Source organism: Numenius arquata, chromosome 6, assembly GCF_964106895.1.
Source record: "Numenius arquata chromosome 6, bNumArq3.hap1.1, whole genome shotgun sequence".
NCBI classification, from domain to species: Eukaryota; Metazoa; Chordata; class Aves; order Charadriiformes; family Scolopacidae; genus Numenius; species Numenius arquata.
In genome coordinates this window covers 53,637,183-53,664,020 of record NC_133581.1, presented here as the reverse complement: position 1 = coordinate 53,664,020, position 26,838 = coordinate 53,637,183, and the positions used below count along the sequence as shown (strand labels likewise).

General features: G+C 36.3%; 1 protein-coding gene across 5 annotated transcripts in view; it reads left to right on the top strand.

Moving 5' to 3' along the window:
- Positions 1-26,838, top strand: part of HECTD1 (HECT domain E3 ubiquitin protein ligase 1) — a 61,284-nt gene that overhangs the window by 9,833 nt on the left and 24,613 nt on the right. For all 5 annotated transcript variants that reach the window (XM_074148719.1, XM_074148717.1, XM_074148715.1 and 2 more), the window contains exons 2-21: positions 7,362-7,596; positions 8,477-8,704; positions 12,076-12,357; positions 12,613-12,883; positions 13,209-13,285; positions 13,375-13,473; positions 13,810-13,924; positions 14,525-14,699; positions 16,145-16,283; positions 16,481-16,651; positions 17,757-17,979; positions 21,180-21,443; positions 21,561-21,637; positions 23,029-23,163; positions 23,392-23,538; positions 23,909-24,003; positions 24,425-24,530; positions 25,505-25,639; positions 25,723-25,862; positions 26,405-26,728. In XM_074148719.1, coding sequence (XP_074004820.1) covers positions 7,362-7,596; positions 8,477-8,704; positions 12,076-12,357; positions 12,613-12,883; positions 13,209-13,285; positions 13,375-13,473; positions 13,810-13,924; positions 14,525-14,699; positions 16,145-16,283; positions 16,481-16,651; positions 17,757-17,979; positions 21,180-21,443; positions 21,561-21,637; positions 23,029-23,163; positions 23,392-23,538; positions 23,909-24,003; positions 24,425-24,530; positions 25,505-25,639; positions 25,723-25,862; positions 26,405-26,728 — 3,438 coding nt within the window. The remainder of the gene's footprint in view (positions 1-7,361; positions 7,597-8,476; positions 8,705-12,075; positions 12,358-12,612; positions 12,884-13,208; positions 13,286-13,374; positions 13,474-13,809; positions 13,925-14,524; positions 14,700-16,144; positions 16,284-16,480; positions 16,652-17,756; positions 17,980-21,179; positions 21,444-21,560; positions 21,638-23,028; positions 23,164-23,391; positions 23,539-23,908; positions 24,004-24,424; positions 24,531-25,504; positions 25,640-25,722; positions 25,863-26,404; positions 26,729-26,838) is intronic.

The following is a 26,838-nucleotide window of genomic DNA, read 5'->3' as shown; positions in this document are numbered from 1 at the left end:
TATTGATGGGACCCAATCTTTTACAGCAAATATTTGGGACAGTTTTAGGACCCTTTGATGTATTTCAGCTTGCCTAAGGAAGCCAGTAGGGATTTCCCTTGGAATTAAGGTGTAATAGTGACACATAAGTAACATGGCTGGTCTAACTCGCTCTTTGGATTCTACTGGCACTGATTGTATTTGCTGACCTGGTGCTTCATTGAAAAGAGAGGCTGGTCCTCAGAAAGCACTCTTTTTGGGACCTGGTTGCTGGAATTGCTTTCAGGTGAGCAGTGGATTTCTCTTCCCTGTGCTGTCTTTGCTTACGCTTTAGTAACAAGGTGCCTTTACTCAGGATTGGATCAAGTGAAAACTCCAGGTCTACTTTGAAAACCCATTTGCACAATTTGGAGGTGTAGAGACTTCCCCTTTTCCTTAGGGGTCAAGGGCCGGCACACAGAAGTCCCCGGTGGGGCTGTGTGACAGAAGGGAGAGGTGTACTTAGGGCACCAGCTGTCTGGCTCTGCTCACATGTGCATGTTCTTGTCCCTGAGACACGTAGAGCAGATGCTCATAGTTTCAGCCACAGGAGACCTGTGTAGTAGCTTAGTGTGGATTTTGGGATTAGAGGGTGATCTCTATAAAGCTGACCTGTGTACTTCTGTTTGTAATACAGCTATCCATAGAAAAGTTACCTATGGCATAATAACCGAAGTTCTTCAAAAAGCCAGCTGTACAATGTTCTGCTGTAATAATTCTAGCTGCCTGTTGGAGAAGGCTGTGGCTGGAGCACGGAGGATGTGTTGGTGCGCCCTTCTCTGCTGTTCCAGGCTCAAGCACTCACTAGGTTGGGTGTGGAGGACAGAGCTGGTACTTTCTGTCCCCTTGCCAGCAGGAACTTCAGGGACTGTGAAGGCCCGAGTGGACTTCAGCAGGCAAAAAGAACGTGAACTTGTCTGTATGGCATGTGCGTGCTTGTGAATGAAATCTGCATGCGTCTTTTAAGAGTTCCTGTGTAACTCACCATTCTTGGTCTACTGGAACACTAGTTTGTGGTTTTCACCATGAAATAAACACAGCAATGTTTTACTATAGAATATTGAAGGAAGTTTGGGGTTTTTTTGCTTAGTATCGATGGTGTTTCGTTAAGTGTGTTAATCCCTCTCTGTAAAACTCTAGCAGTCCATGTGGCTTATCTAGTTTTGTAGTAAATTTGCTCTTCCTGTATCAGTTGCTGTTCTTGATTCTACCAAATCTTCTAGTGCCTGGACTAAATATTTTTGCAAAGAACCTATATTTAATTATTACACAACCAGGGTGAAAGTTCTTTTGCAACCTTCAGTAAGAGTAGCACTTCGTTTCTGGGGTGTACATCTTCCTCTTGTTCTGAATTCTGTTGCTGTGAGTAAAGCAAAGTAGAGCATCAGTCTTACCCGGTCATTTTGCATACCACGTTCAGAGCAGCAACTTCGGTAACAATTGCGGGCATAACAACAGCAGTACAATCCATTCCTTTCATAGCTTTTGGAGAAGCAAGAATAAAAAATTGTCTTCCCTAGAACCTCTCTATTAAAATAGCAGAAAATGCTGGTGATGGGTTAACTGACAGTAAACTGGTAGTAACATGTTTAAAAGCTGTTAAGAAGTAGAATAAGGAAATGCAATGTAATGATGCAATATGCTAAACAGTAAATTGTGGTCATCAAAACTACTGTGATATCAAGATAAGATGTAATAATGTGGGATGATTAGTTTACATTCTCTTGTCTGTATGTGTTCTATTGTACAATTGTACTTTAGGTTTGTAGGATGGAATCTGTTGTTTGGCTCCGGTAGTGCAGGGAGATCCTGATCTGTGACAAGAGCCCTCAGATGCTGCAGTATGACAGATACTAGTGACTTGAATGTCACAGGCAATAGATTAGGAGAAGGAGGCGCTAAATATTATTAGGAACTTTCCTGGATGGGAGAAGACAATGCAGTGAGAAGTTCAGAGCTAGTCATGAGCGAGGCTCAGTCTCGGTCTGACGTGTCTAATGATCACAAGACCGCAATAAGTTAAGGTGGGAAGAAGGTGGTACTTTGAACTTGCCAGGTATGCATGTGTTTGTGCATTCCTGCCTACCTGCTTATGTGATGTTAATGATGGCCAGTCAAATACATTTGTCCACAAGAAGCTCCTGCTACTGTTTCACTTAGTTGAGCACAGAAATTTACCATCTTATTCATCACAATCTGCACAGTTGGGATACTACTTAAATTCTAGGAAATAAAAAACCATATTAGTATATGTGAATTGTCTTGTCTCAAACTCTTAACACCCACAGAGTGAAAGACTACCTGGCTTGGGCACAGCTTCTTGAAGATGTATTTCAGAAATGCATACAAACTTGATAATTTTGTTTTCATAGAATTATTTAAAGTTTGTAGCTGACCAGAAAAGCTGTTTCATAGGAGTAGTGAAGAACCTTTTATACTTGGCATGGTAAACATTTAATTTTTTTTTCTGCTGATGTCATTACAAGTTCAAAATGTTAGAGAACCGTGCTGCTTAGAAAAAGTATAGCAACGTATTGGCCTGAAATAATATTGCAGAGCAGTGGGCAAGATAGCGTAGAGGTCCTATATAGGCAAATTGGTGTATTGTGGACTGCATTGGCCAAATGTGTCTTTTGTATCTGAGAATCTTAAGTGATAACTTGGCATTATTTTTGAAGTCAATGTCAGTGTTACTATCATCCTCTGGGGCTTGAAAAAACAAGTTGAATCTTTTGCCAACTATGACCTCTTTGAAAAAGCAGTAGCCATGTATAATAGTTAATGCAATCTTTGTAAAACAGTAATGAAAATACTTTTTGACAGTCACACTGGGAGAGACTCAGGGCTGATAGAATCCAGGTCTGTTGGGTTTGCTTTCTACAGAAATACTTCAGAGTTCTGCATGCATTTTATTGTCTGGGATGACTTTAGGGATTATAACTTACTTTGTATTACTGTACTGTGTAGAACTTGAACCATACTGTATGAGTTGAGAGAGACATGAGGGGGAAGATGGTGACACAACTGTACATACTGTGTGCTAAAATAATAAGAAGCAACTCTCATTTGCTGTTTTGGAGACTTAAGACAAAAATTCTGGTTTGATTGTTTTGCCATGTTCCTGATAACAATGTCTGAGAAAAATGAAGTTTACGCTTCTGTTAATTCCAAATTTGTATGAGCTGTAATAACTATCAAGCTTTAGATTATCATTATATACTTCATTATATGATTGATGCTTCTTCATAAAAGGTTTTCACCTTTTTTACTCTAAGTTTCTCTGTCAAACATTGGTTAGATGATTTGTTAAATTATTTTATAGTTGGTCCAGAGCATTCAATTAGAAGGCTAGACTTTTATTTTTAGGTAACAGGCGGCTATTTAATATTATGTAATGAGTTCTGCATTGAAATACAATAATTTAAATTCTAAAGAGAAAAAAATACTAAAGATAATATGCATCATAAATGTTTAGTTTGCAGTAAATTAGTTTGTACTGGAGTGGATAGTGCATAAGATTTCATGCCACAAAGCCAGTGTGTTTTGTTCTGTTTTACTTTCAAGCCTGTGTTTTCGTGTGTGTTGTTTCTTGCTTTGCTTCAGAAAGAAGGGGGGGAGGAAAGAAATTAGGACTTAAATAAAAGCTTCAGTATTGCTTTTTTTTTTCCTCCTTTTTTCTCTTCAGTCTTCATTATTGTCCTTAGTAAATATTTATAAAATGTTTCTTCTGCCTCTTCTACATGGTGTAATCTAGCTCTCAACTTCCTGGTTACTATCAATATCCAACAAAACTAAAAGAAAAAGCGAACCCAAAAGAACCCAACAAAAAAACCCCAAACCAAACTGTTAAAAGAAACAAACATCAAGTACATAGAGCCCAGAGGTTGAAGTAGCTCGAAAGAATTTTCTGTGAAAGCTCTTGTTAAAATTAGATTAGTTGCTATTTCAGAAAAAAGTTGCTATTTTTCAGAACAAGTGAAGTTCTTATTGCTGCTTTTGTAGGAATTCAGTGTGTATTACACACATAGAATCTACAAAATTAGTTGTAGTCTGGGTAGCTACTTATTTTGAGAACCAAGTAATTCCCACAGGTTAAGTGTATGACAAAGCTACAGTTTGTTCCTGAAACCTTATGATACAAGTTGCTTTCCTTATGGGACGACTGGAAATCATTCCTATAAGTCAAAAAACAAATGTCCTGACAGCAAATGGAGGTTATTATTTGCTTCCTCATTGAAAAAGTACGGTCTCTGACTAATGTAGCTAGAGATTCTGGCAAAAAGTAATTAAAAAAAAAAACCAAACCCTTAAGTTTTTGCCAGTGAGCTCCGCTCTGCTAAGAGCATTGCTGATAGAGTGCACTGGCATTTGTGTGCTGGCAAAGAATTCAATATAAATGATAGGCTCTTAGGAACTTTGTATTGTTGCTGTATCTGCTGGGTAATTGGCTCTTAGGGACAGGTGTTTTAAGGACAGGAACAGTTTTCTTCCAAATTTTTAAATTTCCATTTTCAAAGAATACAGCAAAGTTCCGTTTGTGCTATGTCTTTTTATAAACTGTTAAATCATAGCAAATGTAACATTTACACTTTTTTTTTCTGAGCATTGCTTTTAACTCCCTGCAAAAATCTAGAGGGTTTTTTCTGCTACTGTCTTTGGAAATCTAAGAAAAATGGTTTACTACTACTTGCTAGTATTATAATGGAGACAGTAGAGCTCCTTACTTTCCACTTGGTTATACGTGTATGGTTTGGTTTTGATTTTTAAGATTTGTGTTCATTGGTAAATTTTTTTTTCATAGAATCATAAAAATGTCTAGGTTGGAAGGGATGTTTCAGATCGAGTCCAACCACCAACCTAACCACTAAACCATATCCCTAAGCACCACGTCTACCCTTCCTTTAAATACCTCCAGGGATGGCTATTCCATGACTTCCCCGGGCAGCCTGTTCCAATGCTTGATAACCCTTTCAGTGTAAAAATTTTTCCTGATATCCAATCTGAACCTCCCCTCGTGCAACTTGAGGCCGTTTCCTCTTGTCCTATTGCTTGTTACTTGGGAGAAGAGACTGACCCCAACCTCACTATGACCTCCTGTCAGGTAGTTATAGAGAGTGGTAAGGTCTCTCCTCAGCCTCCTTCCAGGCTAAACAACCCCAGCTCCTTCAGCCTCTCCTCGTAAGACTTGTGCTCCAGACCCCTCACCAGCTTCATTGCCCTTCTCTGGACCCGCTCCAGCACCTCGATGTCTTTTTTGTGGTAAGGGGCCCAAAACTGGACACAGCACTCAAGGTGGGGCCTCACCAGCGCCGAGTACAGGGGGATGATCACTTCCCTACTCCTGCTGGCCACAGTATCTGCGATACAGGCCAAGCTGCTGTTGGCCTTCTTGGCCACCTGGGCACACTGCTGGCTCATGTTCAGCCAACTGTCGACCAACACCCCCAGGTCCTTTTCCCAGGCAGCTCTCCAGCCACTCTTCCCCAAGGCAGTGGTGCTGTGTGGGGTTGTTGTGACCCAAGTGTAGGACCCAGCACTTGGCCTTGTTGAACCTCATTCCATTGGCCTTGGCCCTTTGTATATTCATATATTTTCTTGCAATATAAGGTTTGAAGAACACTGTTCATAGCGATGTTTAGTGATCTGTCTGATGTTGCATAAAATGCCATGTAAAAGATCCAACACAAAACCACTTCAACAGGCAGAACTGTCTACTTTAAATTTCATGTACTGAAATGCTTATTGTGTGATGGCATGGTAGTCATCTAATAATGAGTACAAATTTCAGACTTTTTTGTCCAGTGGATAATGTCTTTAAAATGCAAAGTTACTGTATAAACTCTTCTTAAGGAAAACGTGGTGTTAAATAGCAGTTTTCTTAAGAACAATGGACAGTATAGGCTGGATAGGCTAATATAAGTATTAAATATGTGATTTAGCTTTATCAACGCTTCAATTATTAATTTATGTCACTAAAGATGATGGGTAATGTTTTTATTTGTCACACAGTATTATTTAATTACTTCATAAAGCATGACCAGATCTTCAAGGAAACTATTAGCATTTTGCTGTCCCAGGCTTTGGTGCCTTTGTATGAGTCACTGTGCTTACCAGATGGGACACTGACTGACCTCTGGGTTAGTCTCCGGAATGATTCATCGCTGAGTACTTCACCTGTCTTCCAGACCAAAGCATGCTGTTATTTTTGTTCTTTCTCTTTGGATTTAGAGAAGCTTTAGGCCGCCTTCTGCGGACCAAAACCCTAGTTTAAGAAAAAAAATGCAGTATTTGCCTCTTGTAAATTTATTTCTGATCTCCTACATCTAGGGATGAGGTATCCAGTTATTTTGACTACTGTGACAACATATATCCCCATCACCTTGGAAGTTTTCTACCACTGCAGTGAAAAATCATTATATTAAGTTATTTATTTTTAAGTATGCTATTGGAAGATAAGTTATCTTAAAGTATAGGTCCATGTTTTAGAACTTTTGATCCAAATCACTCTTAACCACAACAGCCATAATAGTGAAAAGCATTATGACTATTTTTGATTTGTAAATGTAAAAGCATTATGAGCATTTTGACTGTACCCCGTTATGTCAGAGGGATAAAAGGAGGACTGCTGCAGCTTGCTTATTTTGTTATGAAGTTCTGGGGATGTTCTTGGCTGTCCTTGCTTATGTAAATGAGGCTAACAATAAAGAGGAGAGCCAGAGGCATGAGAAGGAAGGGAAAATGCAATAGAAGCGAGCTAAATGAATTAAATATGTTCTCAGTGTGGTTAGGGAAAAAGAACAATGCAGGGGGGGAGGAAACTGAAATAGGATAAAAAGACAAGTTAGAATGTTTATACCATAGGGACGAAGGACCGCTCAGAGAATTAAATTGCATGGCAAAACCAAAATCTTTAGTCTTTATATCGAACATAATATTTCATGGTTAAGTAGCTATTTATCATCATGAACCTTGAAGCTCTGTTAAGGAAAAAATGCTTTCTGTTGGATGAAGTGAGGTTAATTCCTGAAATGATTTCCCAAGAGGATAAGTTTTTCCCTGTATGATTTTAAAATTTCAATAATATTTTTTTCTGCTGGTTTCCTCCCTCAATACAGCATCTTTTTGGATTTCTGGTTTGAATTTTAGGGTGCGTATAAAATGCCTGTATCCTATCATTCTAAATGAATGCTCTGAACCTATAAACTAATTGAACAAATCACGCCAGCTTGAAAAGCATTAATCTGTTAATGTGAAAGTCTTTGAAATTACTTAACATAGAGAAACTTGCACAACTTAGTAATGTTTTGTTGTGGTTTTTTTTTTTTTGTTTTGTTTTCCTGCAGATGCCCTCCTCGAACTTTTTTACCAGCACTGTGCAAAATTTTTCTCGATGAAAGTGCTCCAGACAATGTATTAGAAGTAACAGCTCGTGCCATAACGTATTATCTGGATGTATCAGCCGAGTGCACCCGTAGGATTGTGGGAGTGGATGGAGCTATCAAGGCACTTTGTAATCGTTTAGTAGTTGTTGAACTTAACAACAGAACCAGCAGAGATCTGGCAGAGCAGTGTGTGAAGGTATGTATTCTGAAGAAGAAACTTCTGTTTTTAAGAAAGAGGTGGAAAATTTGCTGTTTCTGAAGAGCTTCCTCATATACTCATATTTTATTAAAATGTGAAGTAAAACCATAGAGTATGATAAGTGTACGTGCCAGCAATGCTGCTTATGTTTACTGTCAGTCTGGTGCTCTTCAAAGCTGAGATTCCTTTAAAAAAGTATAGAAAAAGAAACAAAAATACTAGAACAATTTTTTCTTGTTTATCTTACATGACTAGAATGCTAATGGCTAATTTTATGCTAAAAAGGAAATGAAGAATTTCTCCAGATATACATAAATTACCTGCTGGAAAAAAAAAAATTGACTGCTGTGTCTTCAGTAGCACTAGACACAGCTCCTCTGTAGCCTTGTGAAGTTTTCAGAAAAGTTTACAAGACCCTTAAAATCTCTTGTTTAAAGCATACCCAAGTGTGTAATTTGAGTCCTTGATTACCATGACGTCAGACTTTATGCATATATTTTCTATTTACTAGTTGTAGCCTACTCAAAGTACATCACTGACATACTGGAGTAACAGTACTCTTGGAAGTTTCAGAGCTCGCAGTTCTGTGTTATCCAAAGACTTAATTCTCCCAGGAAAAGATACTATTATGTTGCTGTCTCTCATGAACACCTGTTATGACTGCGCTATTGGGGGATGGTTTTGTATTTGCTCCTTTTGAAGAAAGCTGTAACTCCTAGAGTACTGGAGGCTTTGGCCCTTTCTGGGTGTTGAGGAAGAGAGGGCTTTTTTTTTTGTTCTGTTGTTACATTTTCTTAACCAGTTCTCTAGATGGATGTAAACAAATAACTGACAACTTATGTGTGCTTCATTGTAATGAAATTTCATTTTGTCATAGGTGTTAGAATTAATCTGTACCCGTGAGTCAGGAGCTGTGTTTGAAGCTGGAGGGTTGAATTGTGTTCTGACATTCATTCGTGACAGTGGCCACCTTGTTCATAAAGACACTTTGCATTCAGCTATGGCTGTAGTATCCCGACTCTGTGGCAAAATGGAGCCTCAGGATTCTTCATTAGAGATCTGTGTGGAATCACTGTCTAGTTTATTAAAACATGAAGACCATCAGGTAATGTACTAGTTGGCTTAATATGCTATGAATTTAACTTCCATTATGTTTAATAAATGCATAGCTAGGTATTTTTATATAGCCTCCACAGCTAGATGTTTACATAGTTTTTGTTGTATTTGGAAGTTACGATAGTTTCCTTTACAGTTGTGATGACAAGAAGATAAAAATACTGCTTAGCGTTTGACTTCAAGCACTGTTGTGTGAATATGATCTTATTTAACCTCTGAAAACTTTACTGAAAAATATCTTGTAACTTTTTTCAGTGCATTTTGAAATACTTTCAGAAGTACTTATTGTTTTATGTTTGCACCTCAGTCACTATTAAATTGAGCATAAATAAGAGACAAAAATTAATCTGGTTTGTTTTTCTTTTGCCAAACTATGAAGCAATGAAAACATCCATAATCAATGCTAAAATATTACATTGGAAGCCAGCTGAAATGGTACTACTACAGATGCAGCACCACTCCTCTATTGCAGTTTGATTAACTAGAGATGAAGTAGTCCTTGTAAAACCTACAAAATAAATCCTAGAGGAATTATCTTCCTACAAGTAGAATCCTTTTGTGTCTGTCATACTAATGCTTTGCAATAGCTATTGAGCCAAATTCTTGCTGTACCCTGGCCGGGCTTCTTGTCCGTACTGTTCTCAGTCCCCATTTCGCCCCCACCTCTGTCCTCATTCCTTTCTCTACACCCCCACCCCCAGTCTGGTTTATTAAGCACATCATATTTGGGAGACTAAATCTTTTTGCCCCTGAGCTAAATTTTTTTATTATCTTTTTGAAAGATCCAGTTGGCAGGGGGCTGTCACACCAGCCATTTCAGAACAAGCTGCTGTGTTTTTTAGACATTATGTAACTTTATTAATGCACTGATCATCTCAGGCAAGCTAATCCTGAAATTTAGACCAGAAGACTGTAGTATTTTAACTGTTTCGAAATTTATAATGTGTTTGAAAGAAAGCAATTGCTGGGGCTGTTGGAGATCTGAATGAGAGTTCAAATTAACTTAATCTTTTAGCAGTTAAGCTTTAAGATAAGTGTGCTTGAGATTGAGGTAACCCGGATGATAGTAAGTAAATCTGTACCGGTATCCTTGAGAAGCATGTTTTGTGTGAAACAAGCCTCAGGATTTACAATGAATGTTGATGCATATTACGGATTTGCCCAGTAACTTAATTTATAAAGTTCTGTTGTTCCCCCCCCTTCCCTTTAAACTGTTGGATTTGGTCACTTTGTGTGGGCTGCGGGTTAGTAACATCACTTGAGGGGAGAGTTTAGACCAGAGGAACGTGGCCCCGAGAACAGCTTACCTATAAGTTTGGTTTTTTTAATCTTTCTACCAAACTTGCAGTTTGGGAGGAGAAATGAATACCTTCCACAGCACTCTTTTGCTTGGTAACTGATGTCACTAATGTGGTGTGTTAAATAAGCTGAACCTTTCTTGTGTATTTGTGACGGAGTTGTTCTGGTAAAAATCCATAAAATATATACAGATGACATAAAGATTGGCAGAATTGTTTATCCATCCTGCTGTCAAAGAACTGGAGCAAAATGCCAGAGGACATGAGTAGTGACCATTACAAGTTAAAGAAAACATTCTTTGCAAAAGGGTACTGATAAATCAGAAAGCTTGGCATGCAGGGACCATGTCAGAAGTTTAGCATGCTTTGCATTTATTCAAGAGAAACTTCTGTTTTTCAAGTCCTTGCAAACTTAATGGAGATCAAGGATTTTAACTTCCTGAAGTCTGGCTTATATTCTAATCTTGTTCTGTGTGTTGATGAGTAACTGCGTTAAGCTCTTGATATATGATAGCTGTCAATCATTTTGGAAATGGGCTGTGCTAGAATTTGTTGACACTTTAGGGAGTAAGAACTGTAGTAATTTTGAGCTTGGTGAAGAGAGGTATTGTTGGTTTTCTGTTTTGTGGTTTGGTTTTGTTTTTTTTTTTTTACTATTTCTTGACACCAGTCTGGTTTGCTACTGCATATCTACAAAGGCAAATGTGCCAGAAGCAGCTCATCTTGATATGTCTGTGCAGACCTGATCTGAAGGGTGGAGGCACTTTTAGTGTATAGGTCAGAGAGTTGTTAAAGGCAAAACCTCCGTTTCTTTTCAACGCCGACATGAAGAGAAGTAGGATCCTTTCCTGGGCGATTGGCCAGCAGTACTTTTTGCAGGATTGTTAAGAGGATCATTAGTAAGCCTTGTTTCCACAGTGTCACAGTCTTTATTTTTTTTCTGTAGTGACACCTGAATTTGGGAGTTTGTGTTTTATTGTCACAAAAATACTTGCATATCCCTGGGTCAGGTCTTAGTGGGCAATCTGGGTTATCTAAGGGTAAAATGCTTTTCCTAGTATGTCCTATTTTTAGCCTTGGTCTAATTGAAAAATGTCTTTTACTTATGAGAAGTATGTAGACCTTTAAATCTAACTTTAACTATCACGCTTCGCTCAGTTTAATGCTTTGGGAGTTCCGAGTTGGTCCCTCAGCTAATGGCTTGTTTGATAGCATTTATTTGAATAGAAACACGAAATTAGTATAACATATTGTAGTATTAGCATAATATTAATTATAAATATCAAATTATAACATTGGAATATTTTATTTTCTATAAATTTAGAAGATGAAACTGCAAAGAAATTTTTAAATTGTCTTAATTGTTCTTTGAGAAACAAATTTGAAATCCAACAAATGACTGAAAGCGAGTAAAACATCATAATGTGTGTTCTTGGTGTTTTGGTTCTATTTATTTTTTTTTTTAAGTTTTATTACGAGAAAGCTGCTTTAACAGTTTCTAACATCAGAACAACCAGAAGGTGAAGTACTCCATATTTCAATACCAAGCCGTGGGTTGTTTTTGGTTTTTTCAGACCATATTGTCAGGATGGACAATTGCTAGTTGGGGTTATAAATAGTTGTTCCCTGTAAGAACAATCTCTGAAATGAAAAATTGTTTTTAAAATGTACTTCCAATATCTATTAATTTGACCATTTGATTATTAAATGTGTTTTTTCTAGTTTCGTTAGGGGGTTGGTTCATACAGTTATGAAGATGCTCACAATGCTGAAATTTAAACGAAGAAAAATAGTTTTCTTGCTTTCCATGTATCATCAACAGAGAGAAAGGGGGGGAAAAATCCCAACAACAGTACAGTCCTTCAGTGAGCAATTCAGAGCACTGCTGGGTTCCGACTCAGAGTTTCTGGCTTAAAAAGCCTGTCTCCTCCATTCATAGACTTTGAAGGGAGCCTGGGGAAATCGGCTGCTTCTGTGTCCTGTGTTCTTGTGAATATCCCCTTAGCATCTTCTCATCTTAAGTATTAGATTTTTCATCTTTTCTCTTGCACTTCTTCCTTAGGTTTCTGATGGAGCTCTGAGATGCTTTGCTTCGTTAGCTGACAGATTCACACGGCGCGGAGTTGACCCAGCCCCATTAGCTAAGCATGGATTAACCGAGGAGTTGTTATCTCGCATGGCAGCTGCTGGTGGGACAGCATCAGGACCATCTTCAGCTTGCAAACCTGGACGGAGTACAACTGGGCCACCATCTACAGCTGCAGACTCTAAATTAAGTAATCAGGTGTCAACTATTGTAAGCCTGTTGTCAACCCTGTGTAGAGGCTCTCCAGTAGTAACACATGTAAGAAATCCTTTTACGCTACAGCTTTTTGTTCTCATAGAGTTTTTCCCTTCATGTACTTTAATATATGCAAGATTTGTGTTGCTATTTTATATAGAGATTTATCGGTTTTATTTTTACATATATATATACACATAGGTTATTTATAAAGAGGGGAAAAAAAGGAAGCATTTCATATGAAATGAAACCCAATTCTGATAGTATTTTCTAAAGCCCTGTATATTTTTTATTGTTCAGACTTTTAATTATTTCCAGGATCTCCTAAGATCTGAACTTCCAGATTCTATAGAAAGTGCGTTGCAGGGTGATGAGAGATGTGTACTGGATACCATGCGGTTAGTAGATCTTCTTTTGGTGCTACTGTTCGAAGGGAGAAAAGCCCTGCCAAAATCCAGTGCTGGATCCACAGGCAGAATCCCAGGATTGCGAAGGCTGGATAGTTCTGGGGAACGTTCTCATCGGCAGCTGATAGATTGCATCCGCAGTAAGGATACTGATGCACTCATAGATGCTATTGACACAGGAGGTAAGCAAAAATCCTCTGAAAAAGAGAATGAGATAAAGTCTGTTTTTATTTTTATAATCTGTAGTGTCATAACAAATACTTAGGTAGTACCTTGACATTTTTTATATATGAGTTCACTTATTTTGTTAAATACACAACAGGTCTTGTTAGTAATAATTTCTATGCTACTTTTTTTTTTTAATTGCAATTAAGGGCATAAATGTTTATGTAGAATTACTGATGATGCTTATTTTTTTTTTTGTAACATCTGCCACTTATTTAAAGAACACCAATGAAGTTTAATTTATAATTCTGGGAGCTTTAATTATTTAATTGTATCTTTCAGCTTTTGAAGTAAATTTTATGGATGATGTAGGACAAACTCTTCTAAACTGGGCCTCAGCTTTTGGAACTCAGGAAATGGTAAATTAGTTTTACAGAATCTTATAAAGTTAGATTATTTATGTAAAGAAAGATGAAAAATACTTGATTTCCGTGTTCTTGTTTAACAGGTAGAATTTCTCTGTGAAAGAGGTGCTGATGTTAACAGAGGTCAGAGGTCATCGTCATTACATTACGCAGCATGTTTTGGAAGACCTCAGGTAGCAAAGGTACGGTTTAAACTGATGCTGTTCGGAAGCCTCAGATACTGACTTTTTGCCTAGTTCTGTACAAAATGTCTTTGATGCAATGTTTAACATGTGCACTGTCAAATATTTACATGTTCTTTACAGTGTTTATCAAAATCTAATTTTTTTGTTATGATAGGGCAGTAATATGAATAAAAGGAGTTTTATATTAACTTTACAGATACAAAGAGCATGTAATGTTCTAACTTTGCTTACAAGCATGAGAAAAGTGTAGGAAAGATGTATGAAAAACATGTTTACTACTTTGGAAGAAGGAATCTTAATGTTTTTTCGATATTTAAAAATACTTGTTCCTAGACTCTCTTACGACATGGTGCAAACCCTGATTTGAGAGATGAAGATGGGAAAACTCCTTTAGACAAAGCTCGTGAAAGGGGGCACAGTGAAGTAGTAGCTATTCTTCAGTCTCCAGGTGAGTGCGGTTCTTAATTCCATAACCTTGCTAGTAGAAATGCTTTTGTATGTTAAGTGATTAAATTACTAGCATTTTACTTTTTTAAGCTTCATTTTAAAAACTAGTATTTTTTGACCAGCCTTCGTTCACCTGTAATGTACATATAAAAACTTCAGTATTTTAGATATTCTTGAGGGATGGGGGTTACTGAAGAAACTGCAGACTGGGCACAAGCAGTGTCCTGCTCTTCAGCTGTGGAATGGGGCTCGACTGGGATTTTGCTGTGGGTTCAGAGGGTGTCAGCCCTGGTAGCTTCTCTTTTCTTTCTATGTGGGAACTGCACTTCACCTGCGCTGGAACCTCAAATGGATACGTGTTCGTATTTAGTTCACTTTAAAGACTTTGAGGTTCTCCTATGAGTGGTCTTTGGTGGTACTTGTTATCAATCAGCTTTCTTCAAGAAGTTTTGCACATATGAATTTTATATTTTTAGCAATGTGTAGTCCTGTTCAGTTACTTAGATGTTAGAAAAGAAAAACTTACACTTATTTGAAGGGAATCTTTGGTTGGTTGGTTGTTTTTTGCTGTTGAACGTTTCGGGGAAAAAATATTTTCCAGGGGACTGGATGTGTCCTGTTAACAAAGGAGATGAGAAGAAAAAGAAAGATGCCAACAAAGATGAGGAAGAATGTAATGAACCCAAAGGAGATCCAGAAATGGCACCCATATACTTGAAAAGATTATTGCCTGTGTTTGCACAAACATTTCAACAAACGATGTTGCCTTCAATAAGGTAATAGTCATGATAGACAATTTCCCTGCATATTTTGAATTTCTTAATACACTCTGTTTAAAAAAAAAAAAAAAGGGTGGATTTTCTTTTTCCAGTAAAAATTATAACATCTAAAAGTTCAAGTAATGCAAAAGACACTTAAATGTATTTTTGTTTGAATAGAAGTGGTGGTTTGGAAAGTGTTGCAAGTCTGATTTTAACTTAGCATTTTAAGTAGCATTTTTTTCCTTTCTGGGGAAGTGGTGTCTTGGAAAAACTATGGTTGGTTATTTAGAAGTGGGAGAGAGAAGCATACTCTTAACTATAGTAGCATGATGAAAGAAAACTGAGTTCATACAGTACCTTGTATAGATTCTGTATACTGGGTATTTGGTTACAGCTGTTTGCAGCCACGATAATGAGAGTACTAGTTTAGGAGAGGAAAACTAATGAATTGGTATCAAGATGTATTCACTAGAAAATTGGGAAGACTGGAAAAAGCTATTTTGGAAGGTTTTAGAAGACTTCTTAACAGCTTAAGTGTTAATCAACTGGAGATGCCGCCTCTTACTGAGAAAATTAAAAGAATGTTATCTAATTTGATACTTAAAAAAGAATACTGTGAGTGGCATAATGGTTGTGATAAATTGGGTCTGACCACAATCTCTCGGCCTTTTACACTACAAATATAACATTTGCTTCATTTCTGATATGTGTTTCCAGTGTTTCTGGGTACTTCGAGGGGTGAAAATACAATATAAAAAGTGATTGTAGTGGAGAGAAACTCTACGTGAGCTGATGATAGGAAGCTTAAACTAGGTCATTTTAAATGAAGGAAATAACAATGTTAACAATCTGGGCACAATTAACTGTTGTTTCAGATTGAGTAAAGAAATAGTTGGCTCTCTGTATTTTAAAGTTTTTTTTATGAATCGGCTAAATCATGTTTTTTAAAGTCAGTTGAATAAAACATGTAGCTTTAACCATACAGAAGCGATTGGCTTCCAAATTAATTGTCATTATTAATATGGAAAGCTGCATGGTGTAATAGTAGTTTAGGTGTCTCGCCAAAACACAGGAACCGTGTGCAGAAACGGAAGGCTGGATACCTGGGAGGAAGAGGAAGTGTGCAGAAGTGAATTGCCATCACTAAGAGTGGATAAAGGCAAAATGTAGACTAGGTTTACCTGGAGAAGGGTTGAGGAGAGAAAAATACGTTTGACTCCTAGTGCTGTAGAGTCGAAAAAGATCAGTAGGTAAATTACTCTTTGAGATAATCTAGGATGTATTAACAATAACCAGTTGTGGTTCCAATAATGAGAACTAGAACTCATTTTAAAATATTTTTTTGTTTTGAAAGCATGCATAAATGCAAAAGCAGTTTTATCTTGAACCTTTTTGTTGCTTTGATTTCTGTTTACTTTATCTTTGTAAGAATCTTTTTTTCTCTGTGATCTCTTTTAAAGGAAAGCAAGTCTTGCCCTGATTAGAAAAATGATACATTTTTGTTCTGAGGCGCTGCTGAAAGAGGTTTGTGACTCTGATGCTGGCCACAATCTGCCAACGATATTGGTTGAGATAACAGCTACAGTTCTAGATCAAGAGGTAGGAAGAAAGAAAATGTTACACTTGCATGAAAGCAGTGCAGAAAAGGGGGTTATGATCATTGATTCCACACACTTGTTAATAACAAACCCAAAAGCATTTATAGCATCCGTCACCACATGTGAAGTTCAGCATCTAAAGATATTTTTAAGTAAAGATCTCCTTAATTATTTCCTTTCCATCCCAATGTATTACAGGATGACGATGATGGCCATTTGCTAGCCTTGCAAATCATAAGGGATTTGGTGGATAAAGGTGGTGATCTTTTTCTAGACCAACTGGCTAGACTTGGTGTAATTAGTAAAGTGTCCACTTTGGCGGGGCCTTCATCTGATGATGAAAATGAAGAGGAGTCTAAACCTGAGAAGGTAAGTACAGAATTGATAGCTTTATTTGTTCTGTAAAACCAATGCTTCTTGTAAAATTGTCACTGTTACGAAAATGTCCAGGGCAAGTTAGTTAGTTAGGTTATTGAATTAATGTTCATTGTACACCACTTGTTTTAATGATTTTTGTTGGTTTTTTATAACTTCATTTTCTCTTAGCATATTATTTGCTGAGTTTTCCTGCTCATACTTACTTGTGGTCAGGTTGATTGGCACTTGTTTTTGTCTAGTGTTTTGAAAATGACTGCTAAATGAAATGAATCCTTACTGAACAGAGTGCATCTCTTTCAGTGTACATGCACCAAGTAATTGCAGATGTTTTAAACATTGTTATGGCATATATTAAAAATGTAAAAACGAAAATAATTTTCTCCATAATTAAAACCTTAAGTGCATATTGAAGTTATTTACCAGTTTCGAACAGGCATGTTACTGACCACTCAGATGAACTGAATGGATAACAGACTACTTCTGTTATCCGTTCTGTTAGGATTTATAGTTAAGCCCTCAGTGTATGGTTAAGCGTTTTTACTGTGGGTTTTGGGTTGACTAGGTTTATTATTTTGTTTTGGTTTTTTTTGTTTGGTTAGTTTTTGGGTGGGTTTGTTTTGGATTTTTTTAGTGTTCATGTATGAAAAAGCTGTCTGGACATGGTCCTGGGCAACTGGCTGTAGGTGGCCCTGCCTGAGTAGGAGTTGGACTAGATGATCTCCAGAGGTCCCTTCCAACCTCAGCCATTTTATGATTCTTTTCTCACAATCCAAGTTTTGAACAGAGGTAGATGTCCCAGTCAGTAGGTTGTTCTTGTCATAGATAAATCTGTATCTGAAAGGAAACTTCTTAAATGTATTATTCTATTAAAGAATACTTAAAAAAAAAATATGGTTTACAGAGGGAAGAAGTATAGTTCCTGTATTTTTGGTTTGAGTAATTCTTTTTCTCCTCAAGCCTTTTTAAAATGTCTGTGTTTTGTGTGGTGTTTTTCTGTTGGTTTGGGGTTTTTTTGTGTTGGGTTTTTTTGGATTTGTGGTTGGGTTTTTTATGTTTTGTTTGTTTGTTTGTTTTGTTTAATGCAATTTTATTACAGGAGGATGAACCACAGGAGGATGCTAAAGAACTGCAACAGGGTAAACCATATCACTGGAGAGACTGGTCAATCATTAGGGGAAGGGACTGCCTGTATATCTGGAGTGATGCTGCAGCCCTGGAACTGTCTAACGGTAGTAATGGATGGTTCAGATTTATCTTGGATGGAAAACTGGCCACAATGTATTCCAGTGGCAGCCCTGAAGGAGGATCCGATAGTTCAGGTAGTTTCTTTACAGTTCAAGTCCAAGTTAAGTTTTGAGACTGTTATATTTGTTTATATAATTTGATTGGAACTATTTTGTTTTGCAGGAATTGGCTTACTAAATAGTAAAGGATGTAAACAGGTGGAAGGTGGTCAGTTAATTGTGATGCTTTTTATCAGATAGCATGTGACCATAACTTGACTTCCTTGGTGAATTGTGTTAAGTAAACATCTTGCCAGTAAAAGTGTATTAACTTCGTTTTGTTTTGATTCTTCTCCATGCATACTTAATTTTTTCACCCCAGTCATTAAAAGCACTTTGTAGTGGCCGTCCCAGGAAAAGCAGGTTGAAATGGCGATTTGTTGTTTGCTTCTAGCTAAGCAGAATGAAATTGCATGTGTTTGAAGACAAAGTAATGGAAAGTTTCTCATCGAGACTGGGAAACAAATTACAGTGTCTTAATTGTTTGTCGGAGAGGATAAGGGAACAGACCTTATGCACTGGCAATGCACAGGTGGTTTTAATTTTCTGTACAGAATACACAACTTGTTCTGGATGCAGAAACAACCCTCCTTTATTGTTTCATCTTTTTTGAAACAGTTCATGCATTTATGAACCAGCAGACATAAAATGCTTTGCAATGTTGTTATGTTTTCAACAAGCCATTGAGTGAAATTAACAGAACATATTATGATTCAGGATAGAAATGAAGTGCTAATGACATTATCCATCAATTTTGGGGCATGAAGACAGAATGTGTTATAGTGTATTTCTAGATTATAACACAGCTGGAAACCTATTCCAGGATTATTTTTTTTTTTTTAAGAAAAATGTATCCTTGCATTCTTTTTAACAAGACTAATGCCTTAAAAGGTGAATGTTTTTTGTGTTGAGAAACTTGTTTATCATACAATATAATTTTAAGAAGATCCATGACATTAATTTCTTAAATCCTCAGAGCCCCTGGATGCGAATTCTGCTTTCTTCCTTCCAAATGATGTGCGTGTGGGATGGGATTTTTCTATACAAGATGAGTGGAATGAGGATGGCTTAGATTAATTTGGAGTGAAGAGAACTTAAAAAAAAGTCATATTGGGAATTTAGAAGATGTATCTTCATATCAGTCTTTTAACAAAAAAACTGAATAAGTCCCAAGTTCTTGAACTGGATACCTAGCGTGGATCTTATGGGAGCGAAGGGGCTAAACTAGGATTAAATGAGGCTTCTTGCAATTTTTTTCTCAGACAGACATCTACTAAGAGTGCTGACATAGCAGTGTAATTTGCCTGAACTTTAACCATTAGCTCTGTGTGCAGCAGCCTCTCTTTTACTTAATAGATAAGAAACTAGTATTTGTTAAGTTTAACTTAAGTTCCTGCAGTACAATATAGACTCAGAATAGTATCTTTAAGTCCTGAACTATACTATATGTTCTGCTCTCCTAAATCGTTAATGATTAATCTCATGATATACTTTTTAGTAACTTCACGACTGGCAAGAATATAGAGGGTTGAGTAATGGAATTTGTGTGTATCGCATGATGGAAGCTGGGGTGGGATGGGGAAATATATATTCTATGAACTTTTTTGGAAGGTCTGTACTCACCCCTCTCCACATTAGCTTAATACTTGTTTTGTTTGAATTTTTAGAAAAAATAAAAGTTCAATGCAAAAACTGAAATTTAATGGTAATTCTAAAGCTTTAGTGAGTCTCAAAATTATGCATAAGGGAACCCAAAATTATTCCTAACCATGTATAATCATCGCATTTTCAGTGTGACATGCTATATAATAAATTTGTTAAAATGTAATTATGGAAACATGGAAAATTAAAATTTTCTTAATGAATTATTTCCATATGAAATTTCATAATTCTCTTTATAAACCTTCGCTCTGGATGCTATGAATTTTAAGCACTAAAGAATGTTATGCCTTGAGTGCATATGTATTTTTGCATAGAGATTATTTTTGTATTATACAACATTAAAAATGGCAAATTTAAAAAACCTAGACCTTACGTTATTGCAGCAAAAGGAAAACAGCAATTTGACAAGTGCATGGACTAGAAAAGCTGTAGTTATTAAATCAGTATGCTGAAAGATGACGATATTTCTTAACTTTGAAGTTGAGATGTAATCTTTACATTAATGTGGTTATTGCATTTTTATTTTATATGGAGTTTTTATTTTTTTTAAATTATGAACTCATCACATTTCCTGGAATTATGCTAATTAACATTTCAAATGTAGCATGCAGCCTTTCAATTACAACAATGTCAAAATATAATTTAATTTAAACTGAGATAGTTTTTGGAATAATTTCAAGATAGATTACCTATGTATCCTAAAAGTAGGATATGATCCTGTTTGTAATCTATTAAATATTTTCATATAAGTATTAGCTTTTCATCAAGTTTCATTTGGTGACATTAGATTTTTATTTCATGTTTTTCTCAGAGAGATAGAGATCCTTAAAAATTTTGTAATTACTAAAAAGGAATAGGAACATCTGCACAATAACTTGAATTAGCATAATGTCACTGTATTAAGTAACGTAATTGTGGCTTTCTTACGTTCTCTGAGATGAATGTAGAAGTTCTACAAAGGAAATGAATAAAGTTTTAGTTTACAAAAAGAATTTTTTGGGTGCCTTTGTGACACTTAATCTGAGCAAATGGCTGTTACCACAGCTCAAATTTGCTTTTAGTACGTGTTGATTGTCAGACTCTGTAAAGCTCTGTGGGGTTTTTTTCTGGTTTTTATATCACTTCAACATTTTTCTTCTCCACTTGCTTTAAGCTATGAAGTTAATTGCTGTTTTCCTGTTGGAGGATTCATTTAATTTATTCTTTCTAAAAACTTGCTTTTAAGATGATTTCATGCTGCCAATAATGACATAAATTATTTTTGCAAGACTAAAAGTTTATCTTGTTTTTTTTTTCTTCCTATTATAATTGTAAAGATGAATTAATACATCTGTCAGTAGCACCATTTGGAAAGAGTTGCATTGTCCACTTCGATGTGATTGTGGAATAAATCACTGTTGAAGTACATGAAGTGTCTAAATTTCTTCCGAGTATATTTAAGACCCTTAATTTCAAACTTAATTTTGCATTGAATGTACTCAGTTGTTCTGCTTTTGGAAAAAAAATAAAATTGAGATACATGATGGTGGAATCAATTGTTGGAAAAAAAATAAATATGTTTGTTTCTTAAATAGAAAGTAGGAGTGAGTTCCTTGAGAAGCTGCAAAGAGCTCGAAGCCAAGTAAAGCCATCTACCACCAGTCAGCCAATTTTATCAGCACCAGGGCCAACTAAACTTACTGTGGGAAACTGGTCACTCACCTGTTTAAAAGAAGGAGAAATTGCTATTCACAATTCTGATGGTCAGCAAGCTACAATATTGAAAGAAGATCTGCCAGGCTTTGTGTTTGAATCTAACAGAGGAACAAAGCATTCGTTTACAGCTGAAACCTCTTTGGGTAAGTATGTAGGTATGTGTTATGTGCAGGTAGGAGCAAGTGTATGTGAGGTGGTTTTTCTGTTTGTTGCTTTTCATAGCTGTGAGAAATCATGACTTTTCTAAAAATGTGCTGCAGGGTCAGAATTTGTGACTGGCTGGACTGGCAAAAGAGGAAGAAAGCTGAAATCTAAACTGGAGAAGACAAAGCAAAAGGTTGGTGAGCATCTGTGAATTTTATACTTGGAATTTAATTGAGTTTGTTTTATTTTATAACACGCTTATGGAATTGTAGTTTTCCTCTTGGAGGATTAAAAACATCTCAGATTTCAACTAGCCACAATTTTATGCTAAGCTTGAAGTGGAAAACTTCACTGGTAACAAAACACTTCTACAAGTGCTTTTATCCAGCAATCTTAGTGAACTCTGTGCCATTCTAGAGGAAAACTAATTTTCTTTTAAAAATGTAAGAAAATCCAACTCTCCTGACCTATATTTGTATGGTTCTGTAGGTTTTTCTTTTTCTTATGCAAAAAGAAAAGGTACTATGATTAATACTACAGTAGTATCAGGGACATTCTATTCACTAAATTCAGATACTAATTTTAGGCTGGATATTGTGACAGATGGGGGGTGGAACTGAACAGTGCATTCTGAGAGTTGTGGTACTGAAGCAAAATGTGTAAAGGCCCTCATTTTAGATTTCTCTAAAATTCTTCTTTCTCTTTGCAAACTGAGGAGAAAAAGAGGAACTAGGAAACAAAGTATTAAGCTTTTCACAAAAACACAAAGTAGCAGTACGCTCTGCGGCCTGCTGATGCCAAGGGCTCAAGCTAATCTTCAGTTTTGACCTCTATTGCGGTTTCTAACAGTGCAGCTAATATGTTCTGTACCAAAAATTTGCAACATGTAAGGACACTTAGATATGAGGAAATGTGACACTAAATTGAAAATGAAAATACTGTGTGAATGAGGATAGGTGGAATGATAGAAGGAAGGCACTGCTCTTTCATACCTGAGCTTGCACTGTGTAGCTCCAAAGCCTGTGAAACATTATAACATGATGATCATAACATGATGCTAATGAAAAAGAAAATGTTGTTTAATAAGAACTTTGTCAAATCTCTATCTTGTGTGATCCGTACTTTGCAGAAAAAGTAATTCTTAGTATAAGTTCATATAAATACTTTCTGTGTGAATTGGTCTAAGGAATGTGAAGAGAGCATTCAGGAACCATATATAAAACCCCCTTAATCTTACCTCTAAAAAGATGACCATATTAATGATACAATTCTAAAGAAACAGATTTACAGATTGAGAGTCCTGTCTTTTGTCCTACGTTTGTGCTCTAATTTAATATATGCTGGTAAGTTTAGATTCTGTAAGCTTCAATAAGATTCTGTGTGTTTCCATTTATTTCTCCTGTTCTTTTATCCTTTCATAACCTTTGCATTTCATGATGTATGATAGGTTTTGGTTCTTCCCTATTTGTGTGTGTCTGTAATGGAGTTTTTTAAAAAAGATGTCCAAGTTTCTAGTATTTTTGAGAATAATGGTAGTCTCATTACAGTCAGGTATGACTTCTGATTATCAAAATCCAATTGTAGGTGCGCACTATGGCGAGAGATTTATATGATGATCATTTTAAAGCTGTTGAAAGCATGCCTCGAGGAGTGGTTGTAACACTGAGGAATATAGCAACACAGTTAGAGTCTGCATGGGAACTTCATACAAACAGACAGGTAAGTGTACCTCCTTTAATTTGTAATGTGTTATGTCAGTGGAAATCACATCAGAAAGTTAGACTAGTCTGTCGTGATGTAAAGGACTGTCACAATGTCTATCTGACGTGGGGGTTTTGAATGCCTGTAACTCCTAGTTATGTACTTTACTGGGACATTATTTTTCAAATGAAGCAAGTGGAAAAACTGTTACCTTGTCTCACCATAATTGTCTTTTTTGTCTTCCAGTGTATTGAGGGAGAAAATACTTGGAGAGATTTAATGAAGACTGCTCTGGAAAACTTAATTGTACTATTAAAGGATGAGAATACTATTTCTCCATATGAAATGTGCAGTAGTGGCTTAGTTCAATCATTGCTTACGGTTTTAAATAATGTGAGTTTATAGAACATAAATCTCTGAAGAAAAAATTTCTAAAAAAAAGTAAAATAATGTAGACATGTGCCTTGACTTAAAAAATCTGTCATAAATGTGACTTTTTCTTGTCTTGATGAAATTCAGGCAGACTTCCTCCAGTTAGTGGTCTGCCCACGGAATATATGCATCACAATAGATTACTTCAGTTTGAATAAGCCATTAAAAATCTTTAAATCAACACTGGTCAGTTCTAAGGGCTGATACCGTTTAGCTTTTCACATACAGATTTTAATAGAGAATTCAGTGAGCCTAAACAGATATTTTTGCCGGTATAAAGAATGAACATATTGATTTGTATTAGAAGTAACTTTTTTTTCTTCCCTCTTAGAATGTCGACTTAGATGTGAAACAAGACTGTAGTCAACTGGTAGAGAGAATAAATGTTTTCAAAACAGCATTCAGTGAAAATGAAGACGATGAAAGGTAAAAACAAAACCAAACCGTAAAAACTTTTGCATCTGTGAAGCAATATAGTATGTTTAAGATAATTTAAAGACAAAGGAACAGTTCTTCCCATTTCAGTTTGTCTTTCTCTGGAAAAGAAAGTTGGTCTTAAGAGACAGCATCTACTATTGGAGTAGCAATTGACAATTCTACTGAATTAATTCTGTCTGTAAGAGTCAATTGTGCTGAATATACATCTGTTGACAAATATAAAGGTGACTTTTGTTCATTGCTGTGCCCGTTAATATTTTTCTTACTGTGCTGTAACCATGTGACTAGAAGAGATGATATCTGTAGAAATAGCATGCTGAGATATTTGCTACAGTTGTGTACCATTCCCTGAAATACTGTGAGATTTTTTTTTTCTGTGTGGTAACACAGTAACTGTTCACTTTCACAGTCGTCCAGCAGTTGCATTAATTCGGAAACTGATAGCAGTGTTAGAATCTATTGAACGTCTACCTCTCCACTTGTATGATACACCTGGATCTACGTACAATCTTCAGGTAAATGTACAACGACAGCAGTATGTCGTGCTGACTGGTACACAACTGAATGCCATAGGAAAAGTTACACCTGTTAAGTTTCTATGAAGCATGTTCTTGTAGGGGTGGATAGAATTAGGTAAAGAACAACAACATTTTTTGCATTTATTTTCCCTAACACTTAACCTAAATGTTTGGGCGTTCTTCTGCTGTCCCTTTTCCACTGTGAAATTTTGATTGAATAGATAACGTGTTTGTTCTTTTTGTGTTCAAGTATTCTCTTTATATGGGAATATGCCCCCAGTAACAACCTTTACTACTTGAATGAGCATTTTGTTGACGACAATTATAAGACATGTTTGCGATGACTAGGGATGGGCAGTAATGGCTAAAAGGGTCCCTTCTAGGTCTGTGTGCTCATTTGGTAATACAAGACACCTGCAGGATCAGTGGCTTCTTACAAAGGAAAGCTGCAGTTTGTCTAAAAAAATTACTGGTTTTTTGTCCAGTTTGAGTGGAGTCTTAATTTTTTCTGTTTGAAAGCACACTTCAGGATTTTACAAAATGGCAGTGAAGTGTGAATAGTTCTGTTTTGATGTTAAATTATTAGAAAATAGTTGCAGAAAGTTGCAAAAAACACTGCTCCTATTGAATATTTTGAAAAAGCTTTTTCAGTTTTTATATTATTGTAGTAGCTAGTCTACAAGATTTGGAAATAAAAGCTATGAAAACACATGAAAAGTGAGAAAATATTAGCTTAAATGTGTAATTGACTTATACATTGACCATAATATTAAAGACTTTTTTTGTTACTTGCAAAAATGGAGTACTAGGGAATTACTTTTAAAGCATTAAATTAGAATATAGTTTGCCAAAATTGCGCACCAAAAATATTTGATAGGCCACTAAAACTGTTGTAGTGAAATATATCACTTTTCTTAAAATTACAAAACCTAAATAGAAGAGCATACACTAATCTTTAGCTACTCTTTCAGATCTTAACAAGGCGCTTGAGGTTTCGTTTGGAACGTGCCTCGGGGGAGACGTCTTTAATAGATCGAACGGGTAGAATGCTAAAGATGGAGCCGTTGGCAACTGTTGAATCTCTAGAACAGTATCTCTTGAAAATGGTGAGCATCCTACCATGCACAGCTCACATGGGATGGTTACATTCTGCATCTCTAATATTTGATTTCTTTTCATTCCTATGTAGGTAGCAAAGCAATGGTACGACTTTGATAGGGCTTCATTTGTTTTTGTACGAAAACTACGTGAAGGCCAGACATTTGTTTTCAGGCATCAACATGATTTTGATGAAAATGGAATTGTTTACTGGATTGGGACAAATGCAAAGTGAGTTTCTTCAAAGCTAAATATTTTGAGATTAGATACAATAAATGTGGGGCAGGATGGGGAGAGAAAACTCATAATGAAATTAAATCTGTTATCGTTTTTTAGGAGTGGGAAGTAGGTATCTTTGCTTTTACTGATTAATAGAATTACATTTCTTTTTGCTCTGCTGAAATAATAGGCAAATACAAATCTCTGAAGTTGTGTTGAGAATTTGTTCATATGCTTACCTAAGAAATTAAGGGGTGGGGAAGTTTTGGTCTTTGTTTTTGTTCACAGTGGTTTAGTTCAGGGGTTTGGTGGGGTTTGTTTGGTTTTGTTTTTTGAGTTTGTTTCGTTGGTTGGTTTTTTTGGAAACCACTGTAGTAAAGTGATGTTTGGAACATTTTTAAAGTTATCTAATTATCTAAAATTTTAGTAATCATTTTGGTTTGTAATAAACTCAGCTGTAATGTACAATTTACAGTAAATGCCAAATGTTATTGTTAACTGGTTTTTTAAATATAAGTAATAGTTGAACAGTACATTTCTCTTTTTAATAATAGAACTGCGTATGAGTGGGTGAATCCAGCAGCCTATGGGTTAGTAGTGGTTACATCCTCAGAAGGAAGAAATCTGCCTTATGGCCGCTTAGAAGACATCCTAAGCCGTGACAGTTCCGCTCTCAACTGTCACACTAACGATGATAAGAACGCTTGGTTTGCCATAGATCTTGGCCTTTGGGTTATACCATCAGCTTACACACTGCGCCATGCTCGAGGTTATGGACGATCTGCTCTCAGAAATTGGGTTTTCCAGGTGTCTAAGGATGGACAGAACTGGACTACTTTGTATACTCATGTTGATGACTGTAGTCTCAACGAACCAGGGTATGTCAGTGTGTTTCACCACTTCTTATTGAACTGAGCTCAGTTAAAAATGTACTTGTCTGTGGACTAATTTAATGTGTACTGTATGTGTAATAATGTGACTATATAAA